Here is a 12,078-nt window from a genome sequence, read left to right as displayed (position 1 = left end):
TTTCAATCAAGTTTAATATTTGAGGACAGAAAACAAACAAAGTTTAGAACAAAAAAAATAAAAAATTCATACAATGTCAAGTCAAATATGAGTATCCTCTAAAAAAAAAAGTCAAAATATGAGTGTAAATCGATTCAAATTAAACAAATAATTTTTAAAATAATAATTAAAGTGAAAAAATATATCTATTTAGACGTATCAAATAAAAAATGTGGTTTGATACTATTAACAATATAAAATACAATCTTATTAAATAATTTAAACGTATTTTTATTTTTAAATCAAAATTTATACAAAATTAAAAATAAAAACATAAATGTCTGGAAGCCAAATGTGGCCAATCCCATATTTTGGATATATCTACTGAACCTGGACCCCACCACAAAACACAACCATCGAAGCCCAAGTTGCCACGTGTCACTCCAAATGCATCACTATTCTTTTAAAAGCTGAAGAATTAAAATGCTTCATCATCTGTGTATATAAATAGCAATCACAACTCACAACCCTTTGTTTATTTATGAAAAAACAGAAAAAGTTCCATTAAAATATATAATTCTTGCTCTAAATTAACATGGCTGATCTCTTCTTACCAGCTCTTGATAACCTTAAACACTCCTTCTCTTCATCTGAAGCTGATCCAAACATTGAGTTCACAACCCATTTTTCAGACATAAATCTAAGTCACCAGCATCTCTCAGGCTCAGACATCCATAGCCTCATGGGATTTCCACTCGACAATCTTTTCCCTCATCAGTTCCCTGGAAATTCAGACAGGTTCCCTGGATTGTTCATCCAGGAGGTTCCTCCTCTCACTGAGCAAGTCATCTCCAACGATAACGATCGTGTCGATAGGAAGAGGAAAGCGATGGAGATCAGCAGCCCTGGAAATTCGTCTGCTCAAGGTTCTGATAATGGGATTGGAAGAAAGAATGTGAGTTTCTGGTTCAGTTCTTGGATTCTCTTACATGCAACAGTGTCTTAACTGTGTAATTTATTTAGTAATCTGTTTCTGGATTGATCACAGAGTTGTAGAAGAGGAAAGAAAGTGAAAAACAGTGATCAGAATAAGGAGGAAAAGCCGAGGGAAGTTGTTCATGTTAGAGCCAAGAGAGGGCAAGCCACTGACAGTCATAGTTTAGCAGAAAGAGTGAGTTTTTTCAAATTTTATTACTGTTTTCAGATGGATTTTTACTACAGGGATTTTTAGTATAATCATGTTGTGTTTGTGTCAGGTAAGAAGAGAAAAGATTAATGAGAGGTTGAGATGCTTGCAGGACATTGTTCCAGGGTGTTATAAGACCATGGGAATGGCAGTGATGTTGGATGAGATCATCAATTATGTGCAGTCCTTGCAAAATCAAGTAGAGGTGAGGAAACTAATGAAGCCCAAATAGCATAATGAACTAACAAACAAAATGGTTTCGGTTTCTGAGTTGTCGTGGTTTTCGATTCAGTTTCTTTCCATGAAGCTGGCTGCAGCAAGCACTTTCTACGACTTCAATTCGGACAGAGATGCTCTGGAGACAATGCAGGTGACTTCAGTTTCCTGTTTCTTCTTACATCCTTGTACTCTTACAACTATTCTTGATCCGACGTTGAGATAACTAATTCTTGATTTGACGTTACATGTTGCAGAGAGCAAAGGCATTCGAAGCACTAAAGACACAAAATGGAGGCAGCCCTGGAATCCCTTCTGCTCATCAGTTTGCTCCATTAGACCTCAATTTTGGCTGTTATTTCCAACCGTCAGACAACAGATGAAGATTCAAGAAGTTTTAATTTCCCTCGTTTTCCCTCAGCACAATTTGTTCCAGTCAAGGCAGAATGAAATATACTCAACTGTATTAATTCACACGCATGTGGGGACTTAACCAATTCTTGATAATAAAGAAGTCTATAATTTTGAGATCAGAACTGATATTACAACTCTAGTAGATATTTGTTGGCCGACATTACAATAATATTACGGATAATCCCGCGTGTAATTACTGTCGGATGTATATGAGTAAACGCGTTTTCAGACGTATGTAAATGTTGCTTAAATGAGAGACAGCAGCCAACCATGTTCTCATTTCTTGAAAATGTCAAACAAATTTCTCTTGCTTTGTCTAATGGATTGAATTCTTGATATCATGTTTTCTCAATTATTACTACACTTTTCTGTTAGAACTTGTTCTGTGTGTTTCTTCTGGTCTTGTTCTTGGATGGAGGATGTCTTGGCCTTGGCTTGTCCTGAGATTTAACTTCCAGTAGCTATCACTAAATAGACAAATTTCATTAATATCTTCAAAGGAGTAGGACCATCAACAACTATGTCATGAGCAACAACTTGTGGAGGAAAATCAATTTGCAAGGTGGAAGAAATCATGTAGAATTCTTGACATTTTTGCTTCTCCATGCTGTTGAGTGAGTATGGGAAGCACAATAGAGTTCATTGAATTGCCTTTTGGAACTCAGTTTGGTCTAAAGACTAATGCAATAGTTTTGACTTTGAATTTGGTAATCAGCATATTAATTGTCCCATTCTTTAACTTATTCTTATAATACAGATTCAGTCATGTTACCGAGTCACTAGTTCCACTAATCATACAATAACCGTACAATGTAATTGTATTTATTGTGATTGGTCAATAAAGTGTATATTCGTCATGTCAGGAGATTTATATATCAATGATACCACATAATACTGACGTAATTGTCATGAGTTCAACCAAGACGAGTTTGGGTCGGGAAGGTACACAAGGTTGCATTTGAATGGAGGGATTCAAATTTGAGTTGAAAATTTCAAATTACTCCAATATTAGAGAAATTTGAAATCCACCTCTATTACGATGAAAATAATACAAATTGGCTGAAAACGGATTGTATCTTGAAATTATCTAAATAAACCAAATGAAGTTATCATTATAAATTTAAATAATTGCCTATCAAATTGCTCGTTCCAAACGTATACTCTGAAAGTTAAAAAGATGGAAAGGATAAAAAGGACATTTATAATTTAATCTTCTAAATTTTTTGATAATTTTAATCATTTTTGGATCAAATGAATCAGAAAATTAGATGTAACTTATATATGACCTATTTAAAATTGGAATTTTAGGCTAAAAATTTCCACAGCAGTAATTTAGTTTTGAGAGACATTGCCTCATGATCAATATCTAAACACTATCCATTTGATGTACCTCCCACATGCCATTATAATTAGTGCATCATTCCCCAACAATTACATCACTATTTCCATTCCCATTACACATTCAATCACAATAATTATGACTCTATTTACTCTTATCCCTAAAATAATGAAAAAAATAAAATAAAAAAGAATAAAGGCATTGGAGGAACAACAAATCTCTCCAACATACAGCACTCACTATATATGTATGCAAAATCCATGTCGACAGAAGCAAGTGGTACCTACAAATAATTCACACACTAAATCTCATGGATGTTGCCAATTCATGACATGAATGATTGAAAAAGGCCCTTTGTTTTTTTATAATTCAAATACTCAAATCCCCCCCAAAAAAATAAATAAAAAAGAAAAACCCTCTCCCATGGAAAAGGCAAATGAGGCAGATGCATTGAACCCTTGAGAAGACAGCCTAGAATGGGCCATAGGTTGCCTTAAAGAGGTTGGAACAATGTGGGGTTTCTCCAAATTCAAGAGTTTTATCAACCCTCTAACCCCACTTTTGTTCCTCAAATCTTTCCTCATTTGACTTCCTTTTGACCCTTTTTTCTTGCCTGTTTCTTGGAGCATATGCATGCACCCCCCAACCCCCCACCCCCACAAATTGGATAGAGTTATATATATATATATATATATATATATATATATATATATATTCCTTACAAATGTGGATTAGAGAGTTAGATGGAAATATATATGTATATGATGATGATGAGGTGAAGATGGGGACAGATTCATGGTAAACTACTATTATGGGCAAGTTCAAGGATCCAACTTACACTTGTCTGTCCAGCTTTCATGCTGGTGGAAGTGGAAGTTGTTGGTCTGTCAAAATACACCCTGTGGAGATTAACCATGGATCTTGTCTGCTTTACTGTCTATTTTTCTCGAAATATCCATCTTTGCTGCATCCACTATTTTTGTTACCAAATCACACACTCATATTTCACCACTTGTGTAGTTTTATGCAATTATAATTACCATGGAGTATTTTGGAATGATCTTGTATACGTCAAGTATTTGTATTTCAATATAATGGAACCATCGATGCTTCTGGATTAGCATGTATAGTTTCATGTTGTATTGAATTAATACAACTTTTACTATATTTATTTTATGTTGTGTCGACATGACATAATTCTCATTGTTAGTAAGATGTAAATTGATTTATGTAAATTATAGTATACTGGAAGTGTACGTATAATTATTTAATATTATAAGGAGTTCTAAAATAATAAAAATTACTAAGAAAAGCATCTTTTCTTGTAATCTTCACTCAAAGATCTTTTGCACATCATCCCGTTGCAATTAATAAATTATATTTTAACCAATTTGGCAATTGTATCATATTTTGACAAATATATATTTAATTTAACATAAAGAAAATTTTACTTTTTATACTTTAATAGTTTACTTCTCTATTTTCTTCTCATTCTTTTCCCTTCTTGTAATATAAAATTTTATTTACATTAGTGGACCAACGACTTTGCTTGCAATATATCTATAATAAATTTTGTTATTTCAATAATATACTAATTATTTCTCTCTCTCTCTCTCTCATTTTCTTCCTCCTATCTCAACCACCCCACCAAAAAAAAAAAGAGAAAAATATTATTTCTTAAACTTTCTTATAATAAGCTGAATGGACGTCAGTGTAATATATTTAGAATTAATTATATTTAGACGACCTGTAAAAATTTAAAATTATATTTACACCCTTTTGAAAAATATTTCATCTACAACTGACCCCCCTTCTATTAAAATTTGAACGAAAAATATTGACATAGGTCAAAAAATTACATAAATTTTAAATTTTATCCTCATTCAACACTCGCTTAATAATATTTTATAGTTATTAGAGGGTAAATCTAATATATATATACATATAAAGTTTAAAGAGTGAAATTGTAATAAAATATAATTCCCCAACTATAGCTATTGTATAAAAAGTTAGCCGTTCATGGAAAATCTTTTTTTGTACTTTTTACTTCTTATATATGGGGCATGGTGAACACCATTCTTGCATCTATTTGTTGAAACACTAGATGAAGTACTTGAATAAAATAATCTAAATAGACAGATGCAACAATGATGTTAACCTCACTTCATATAGGAAGTAAAGAAAATAACCAAAAGATGACTAATTTTTTCACTCACTAACAGCTATTTTTTATCCAAAGATTATAACTTCATAACAATATTTTAGCACAATTATGCTATTCTGATTTATATATAATATATTATATTCACCCTCTTACAAATATAAAAATACTATAAAAGAAATACTGAACGAGGAATGAAATTAAAATTTTATATAATTCTTTTTGTTAATATTAATACTTTATGTTTAAATCCTAACAAAAGAAAATTAATTATAAATAGAGAATTATTGTGACAAAATATAATTTTGGATTTTTAAAAAGAATGTAAGTGTAATTAACCTTTGTTTTTATAATAGTTTGTTTGTAACAATATGGAGCCGTCTTGTATGGTACCTGACCTTCAGAGAGTTTTGGCGGACTGTAAATCACCTTAAGGTTCAAGTCATTAGGCTGAAGAAACATCCAATTCTTGCTCAAACACACAGCAACTGATGATAATGGAAGGAGAAGAAACTTCCAATGACTTCTCTATCATTCTGTATGAATAGTTAACTAAACAAATTTCCAGAGACGAAATTCCAACTTCAAAATCTTTCTCTGACGACACACCGGTATCAGCCTGTCCATTATCCGTTTGACGATCAATGTATAGTCCACGAATATCTCAGTATCAACTTCAATACTCATCGGCTAAGTACAAGTTTATAATGCGACAGGGCTAATTAAACAAAGATAAGAAAAGAATACACATCTCAAGAAAGATCTTGCTTCTTTCTGGTAATGCCAATAAGTGACAAGAACTACTATCGACACAATCAGATGGAGGCCTTTCAAGGCAAAGAGCTACAACTCATGACCGTGGTTGAATATACAAATTAGAGGACGCAACAGCTATAGGCTCTTTGACGGTGCTGGTAAGGGTTAGTTGAGTGTGAGTAAGTTGATACAAGTCTTGATTGAATCCTCAGTTGCTGGTTTTCTGCCTTTGGGAGGGAGGCATTTCCTGTAGAAACCTATTACAGAAATATATTGCTTAGACTGTAAGAAAAGAGAGTTCATATGATAATAGGAAGCAAGATTAAGCTAGTTGAAGAATCAATAATCATGACAATCCTTTGATCAAACGCATTGATCAACTAAATTGTTTGGGCAACAGAAACAAGATAGACTTGATAAAGCCATGGGTATAAATTTCAATGGATGAGTAACTTGGCGTTGTGTTAAAAAAAAATTAACCTTAATGAGAAAAGAAGATGGTTTAGAAAATGGGATGATGTCAACGTCCTTTTTTCATCTTTCATGAATATCATTGAAGTGGAAGCAAATTACAAGATGTCATTGGAATTTACTGGAGTCAAGTTGGGGATCACTTCCCTTCGTCCTTTGAGCACTCTTTTATAACTGAAAATCTATGAGCTCACAGAATTTCTACTTTGGACTTCAAATTTCATGAATGCTCAATCCCTGATAGAAGTCCCATTCAGGGTGAATTTGAAGTGGTAAGGAATTTATTTTCAAACTCACTTTACTGAAATTATTCATATGGTTTCAACAACCTCAACAAGAAAAAGAAGTACATGCAAAAGTATTCAATGAATATGACACGACATATTACTAACAAAATCAAAGATCACCAGAAAAGGAAATTGTTTTCTGAAGGATACCTGAAAACTACAGCATAAGAATCTAAAGCAAAGAAGAACTATAATCAGAGACTTGAGATTTCCTGACATCCCCGAAACCACATTGATCATTAGCTTAAAGCCTTAAACACATCCATACCCTAAACCTTCATCAAATAGGCGATAGGGTTGCATAAAGCTAACATATTATTTAAATTGCAAGAGGAATCATTGATGTAGTGAGACACTTATCACTGCATACAGTAAAACAATTATTCTACGTGACATTTACATGCAAAGGAATATAAAAGAATATACTTACTTGTCTGCTATTCTCTTCCTCTGATCAGAACAGATATATGGATATAATTCATCAATGGTCATCCTACCTAAACTACTGGAGAGATTTTGTTTCAATAAGTTACAGTCGAAGCCTGAAGTTGCTGGTACATCTTTAAGCTGCTCTTTCAAATGTTTCATAAAGGTGACACCTGCCAATATGCTAATTTCAAATAGCAGTTCTTTTAACATAACAATAACAAAAACTTGCAAGGAATAAAAAGAAAAATAACTGAGAAAAAAAATCTAAAGATGATAATACAGATAATTTTGTGACCTACAAAAACGGAAATTACTTCCCAACCCAGAATAGATAAAATAGAACTACATACTTATCATGAAAAACTGTGAGTCATGAGTCATGGACGTCAACCATCTAACTGATGACGTGATCTAAAATCTCAAATTTCAACTGGGACTTTTTTATATGATAAATTTTCTTCTGGTTTTGCTGCATTTTGAATCTATTTGGTATTCTTGAAAAACTTTGCGCAAAATTTTTGAATGAGATAACACAGGAGCTCAAACTTCAAGCTCCTCATTGCAAACCAAGAATGGCTCTACTTTTCAAACGTTTTTGCTGAAACTACAATTCCAAATATGGGAAAGAATTAAGGTTAATTCTGAAACTACAATAATCATTAAGCTCTAGCTTCACTGTAAATTACAAAGTACGAGACACTCAACGTTCCATAAGATTCGTATTTTTATACCTCAAACTTATAGCAGAAATCAAGGTATATTCATTAGTCCTATACAACGTATTTCCGTTGCCTGAAGCACAAGCATTTTACCACTGAATATGCTTCAACAAAATACGAATCTTGTTCAAAAGATTGATAAAATATAATACTCCATACTTACAAAACAAAATAAAAGTAGTAACATCAAATTGAACAAAATTTACACGAAAAGTAAATTAAACACACACACACAGCGTGTACACACAATTCTGATATGTTCTATAGAAGAACATACTGAGGGCTCGCAGCATTCGCAGGTCGAAGTTCTTCGCCAAGGCTTCGTGGCCGATCTTCTTGGCACGCATGTTCACCAAATTCTTCAAGCCCATCAACAAATCCTAATGAACAAAGACAATATCATTCACATTACATAAATTCACACAACGAGATTCTCGCAAGAAGGGACTTCTCCGAAGCAACGAATCATGAAATTTGAAGGTGAAAACTGAACTTACGAGTTCAGACTCCGTTAAAGAACAGAGCCAGCGGACATCATCGATGTCGTTGTTACCCAGTATGCTTTTTTCGGCCATGAGAGTGAGTGCGTGTTGTTCGTGAAAAAAGAGACGGCGGAGGGTGTGTGGCGTTAAACTTTTGATCGCTGAATTACGGAGGAGACGAGGAGATTTGAGTGCGTGAAAGAGAGAGCACCCGAGCCGGGAACACTGCGGCGCGGGCTTCTCCAGTGGGTATGTGCTTTTCTGGACAGGGCCCAAAGACAACCCGGTTCAACCGGGTGGAGCTCCGAATAAAACTTCGGCCTGTTCCTATTCTTTTCAGCCTATTGGGCTTTACTCTCAAAATCTAAAAGCCAGAAAGCAGCCCAAACCCCATCATAAACCTCAAAACTTCCCTGCACTCTTCCAACTGCTGTTCTTCAATGGCGACTGAGAACAAATCAAAGCCAAGCAACTCCAGCAAGAAAAGAAAGCATTACCTTCCGCACAATGTGATCTCTCTCTCTCTCTCTCTCTCTCTCTCTCTGTGTGTTATATATATAGTTGTCTGTATATGTCGTTGCTCTTATTTGGAAGAATTGCAGCTAATTTTTTCGTTTTCGCTTGTACTTTTGGTTGAATTTTTTCAGAAGCCGGTGAAAAAGGGTGCTTATCCTTTACGTCCAGGAGTTCAGGGTTTCTTTATAACTTGTGATGGTGGGAAGGAACACCAAGCCTCAAACGAAGCCATCAATGTTATCGACACCGTGAGTACATATTTTCCGTCTAAAATTAGATATATAAGAAAGTGAAAGAAAATGGGTTCTTTGTAAAGATTGAGTCTTTGAAGGGTTACTTGTTAATTTAACTGTCTGGGGCCTTGTAATATCCTCCTTTTAGGAATTTAGAGATATAGTTTTTGTTATTTTCTTGAGTTCGTCACTCAAATTATTAAATTATTGAATCTTTATTTTTGTTAGTAACTATATTTTCCTTTTTTTTCCCTTGTATTTGTTTCTGCTTTCTTTTTAATTAGTGATAAACATGCTTTTGCAAATTGGAACCAGTTTCCATATGTCGAGGTTTAGTTCATAGTTCTATTCTGTGATTGTTTTAGGTATCTTAATCAACTGAAATGTTCAGGACTAATCATTTTATCGTGTGGTTAGTTTCCCAGGCGGTTTATAATGTTTTTACGGGATTGTGTATCTTTATGGTAAAAGTTGTATTTGCATTCATTCTGTAAATTTGTAGGTTGATCATAAATGCAATTGCCCTTAATTTTTGTTTGTCACTGCTTTGATCCAGATATGCATGTAGGAGTTGTTTTTTATGGTATTGTTATGGGCCACGTGTGATTTTTGGTTGTTGGTGCATTGGCATCGAGCATTAATTAGCAAAACTTTTAGTTATACACTTATACTGAATGCATTTCTTTCTTCATTCTTCTTTTATCTTCTTTTGGAGCTTGAATTAAGTGATTTCTGGTTCTTCTTTTAATTATTTGTTCTGTAAGACAGTTTTACGAAGAGCTACTGGATGGTACAGAGACAAAAATTGAACAGGCAGAACTACCTAAGAAGCCCTTGAACAAAATAACCAAATTCACATACTCTGATTCCAGCAGTGACCATGATGACGATGATGATGATGATGCAAATGATGATCATGCAGATGATAACGATGATGTGAAGACAAGGGATGACAAAAACAAACAAGTTGCTACAACAGGTAAGGATGCAAATGACGAGTCAAGGCCTGAAAATAAGGATGGTGTATCTGTTGAGATGCCAACAGAAGAAAATAAAGAGAAACCAGAGAATCACGACAACAAAGAAGCTGAAGCTGTGGAACCACCAGTAAAGAAACAATGCGTAGAAGCAGATCCATCAGATTCTGGAAACTTGCCTAAAAAGGTAGAGGACAAAAAATCTGTTGATAAGCTAATTGAGGCTGAGCTAGCGGAACTGGGAGATCGGAGCAAGGTGTGTATAAAATTATCTGTTCAGTTTTTCTATTCTTTCGCAATTCCCATGCTTTCCTTGTTTCAAGATGGTCATTGAATATCTTACACGGTGTTGATACATATCCCTTACTGGAAATCTTACAAGTGACTTGTGTTATTTTCTAACAATATTAAAATCTCCGCATCCATGAAACATACACACATCCAGTATTTTTTTTCCTTATGTGCTTTTAACTACTTAACATTTGATGAATTTGACGCTTAGAATCTGTTGCTCTGTTCTCCCCGCATGATCATGTATTTTATTGCTGTCTTGGTGATACATTTCTTGATTTTTCTAAACAGAGGCGTTTCAGTAAACTAGACTCAGGTTGTAATGGTGTTGTCTTTATACAAATGCGTAAGATAGATGGAGATCCTAGCCCAAAAGATATTGTCCAACACATGATGACTTCTCTTGCTTCAACCAAGAAACACGTATCAAGGTTTGTTGTTGACATGTTGTTATTCCCCAACTCTCACTAAAATGGTTCTGGTTATGCTTGAAATACAATGCCTTGAATTTGCTTATTACCGGCATTCGGCATTAGAGGAGATGAAAGTTTGCTCTGTTTTACCAGGTTTCTGTTAAGAGTGCTTCCAGTTGAAGTGACATGCTACACATCCGATGAGGAAATCAAAAGAGCAATCAAACCTGTCATTGACAAGTATTTCCCTGTAGAAAGTGAGGTCCCACGTAAGGTAAACATTCTGGTATTTCTTTGTCACTATTTTGTTTTTCTTGAACATTCAAAAGAACACATAGGAGCAAATTTTGACTGAGAGGGTAGAATTCTGTCTGTAAGTCAACTTCACAGTGACAATGCTTCAACCCGATCAGTAGCAAACTTGGTTTACATGATTGATTACTCTTCTTTAAGCTCATTCACAGTAAGAAGTGACTATAAGCAAGCAGAGAAATATAAACTATCATTAGTCTTATGGATATGCAAGATCGTGATGTATATTTGTGTCCTTTGATTCACTTGAGCTGGATATGAAAAAGAAAAGAAATCTGACTTTTTATCATTACTTCATTTCAGTTTGCAGTTTTATATGATGCTCGTGCAAATACCGGCATTGATCGAACAAAAGTCATTGACGCAGTCGCCAAATCTGTTCCCTCGCTGCACAAAGTCGACCTGGCCAACCCTGATATAAACATAGTGGTCCAAATTGTCAAGGTAAGAAAATCATGTTTTGTACTTCAAACCACATAGCTTCATGTTTTAATCTATACGAGTGAGTTCCGTTTATTCATATCTCAACACCACTTCCTTCTCAGACTGTTTGCTTGATTGGAGTTGTGGAGAAGTACAAGGAATTGGCCAAGTACAACATCAGGCAGCTTACCTCACCGAAGCAGTAAATTTAGCTTATGAACTTTGGAAAGATTTTGGATGTACTGGTTTTTCTTTTTACCTTGCTGTTGATGTATTAGAAAATCTTGAACTGGACTACATGACTTGCTCTATGGACATGAGTTTTCTGGTACTCCATAAATATCTCAGTCTGATGAGTGTGGCACAAAGACGACATTTTTATTGTTGAAAATATGTTAGATATCAAAATACTGGTAAGTTACGATCAACTATCGACAATGATAAACAATCAGTTATTGTAGCAAGTAGATGCGT

General features: G+C 34.3%; 3 protein-coding genes across 7 annotated transcripts; 2 read left to right on the top strand and 1 right to left on the bottom strand.

Moving 5' to 3' along the window:
- The first annotated feature begins 498 nt into the window (after positions 1-498).
- Positions 499-2,133, top strand: LOC105170917 (transcription factor BEE 1). Of its 2 annotated transcripts, none has more exons than XM_020696915.2 (5): positions 499-934; positions 1,028-1,150; positions 1,278-1,370; positions 1,458-1,535; positions 1,639-2,133. In XM_020696915.2, the coding sequence occupies exons 1-5, from the start codon at positions 575-577 to the stop codon at positions 1,762-1,764; spliced, it is 780 nt and encodes a 259-aa protein (XP_020552574.1). In that variant the 5' UTR covers positions 499-574; the 3' UTR covers positions 1,765-2,133. The 2 variants fall into 2 exon arrangements, with proteins under 2 accessions (XP_020552574.1, XP_011090153.1); XM_011091851.3 differs by having other exon boundaries at positions 503-934; positions 1,236-1,370.
- A 3,613-nt stretch (positions 2,134-5,746) lies between these two features.
- On the bottom strand, positions 5,747-8,683 carry LOC105170916 (uncharacterized). 4 transcript variants are annotated; one of them, XM_011091849.3, is made up of 4 exons: positions 8,455-8,683; positions 8,205-8,337; positions 7,307-7,408; positions 5,747-6,308 (listed from the first exon to the last, which is right to left on the bottom strand). In XM_011091849.3, exons 1-4 carry the CDS (start codon positions 8,530-8,532, stop codon positions 6,217-6,219), a joined length of 405 nt encoding a protein of 134 aa, XP_011090151.1. In that variant the 5' UTR covers positions 8,533-8,683; the 3' UTR covers positions 5,747-6,216. The 4 variants fall into 4 exon arrangements, with proteins under 4 accessions (XP_011090151.1, XP_011090150.1, XP_011090152.1 ...); XM_011091848.3 differs by having other exon boundaries at positions 7,240-7,408; positions 8,455-8,682; XM_011091850.3 differs by having other exon boundaries at positions 7,240-7,408; positions 8,235-8,337; positions 8,455-8,682.
- Positions 8,684-8,789: 106 nt separating this feature from the next.
- On the top strand, positions 8,790-11,944 carry LOC105170915 (THUMP domain-containing protein). Its single transcript, XM_011091847.3, has 7 exons — positions 8,790-8,948; positions 9,087-9,203; positions 9,957-10,421; positions 10,748-10,887; positions 11,023-11,143; positions 11,485-11,625; positions 11,727-11,944. The coding sequence occupies exons 1-7, from the start codon at positions 8,880-8,882 to the stop codon at positions 11,808-11,810; spliced, it is 1,137 nt and encodes a 378-aa protein (XP_011090149.1). The 5' UTR covers positions 8,790-8,879; the 3' UTR covers positions 11,811-11,944.
- The last annotated feature ends 134 nt before the right edge of the window (positions 11,945-12,078 follow it).

The sequence above is a fragment of the Sesamum indicum genome, linkage group LG9 (genome assembly GCF_026168435.1).
Source record: "Sesamum indicum cultivar Baizhima isolate 11 linkage group LG9, ASM2616843v1, whole genome shotgun sequence".
NCBI classification, from domain to species: domain Eukaryota; kingdom Viridiplantae; phylum Streptophyta; class Magnoliopsida; order Lamiales; family Pedaliaceae; genus Sesamum; species Sesamum indicum.
Note: the sequence above shows the minus strand (reverse complement) of the source record. Positions and strands in the feature narration are given on the sequence as shown.

Bases quoted from the DNA above. Each gene is read 5' to 3' on its own strand.
- LOC105170917 (XM_011091851.3), top strand. From the start codon at position 575: ATGGCTGATCTCTTCTTACCAGCTCTTGATAACCTTAAACACTCCTTC. The intron at 935-1,027 runs GTGAGTTTCTGG...GATTGATCACAG, and splicing joins ATGGGATTGGAAGAAAGAAT to AGTTGTAGAAGAGGAAAGAA. The intron at 1,151-1,235 runs GTGAGTTTTTTC...TGTTTGTGTCAG, and splicing joins GTCATAGTTTAGCAGAAAGA to GTAAGAAGAGAAAAGATTAA.
- LOC105170916 (XM_011091848.3), bottom strand. From the start codon at position 8,532: ATGGCCGAAAAAAGCATACTGGGTAACAACGACATCGATGATGTCCGC. The intron at 8,338-8,454 runs GTAAGTTCAGTT...TTTGTTCATTAG, and splicing joins CTTTAACGGAGTCTGAACTC to GATTTGTTGATGGGCTTGAA. The intron at 7,409-8,204 runs GTGTGTACACGC...GCATATTGGCAG, and splicing joins CTATAGAACATATCAGAATT to GTGTCACCTTTATGAAACAT.
- LOC105170915 (XM_011091847.3), top strand. From the start codon at position 8,880: ATGGCGACTGAGAACAAATCAAAGCCAAGCAACTCCAGCAAGAAAAGA. The intron at 10,888-11,022 runs GTTTGTTGTTGA...CTGTTTTACCAG, and splicing joins ACCAAGAAACACGTATCAAG to GTTTCTGTTAAGAGTGCTTC. The intron at 11,144-11,484 runs GTAAACATTCTG...ACTTCATTTCAG, and splicing joins AAAGTGAGGTCCCACGTAAG to TTTGCAGTTTTATATGATGC.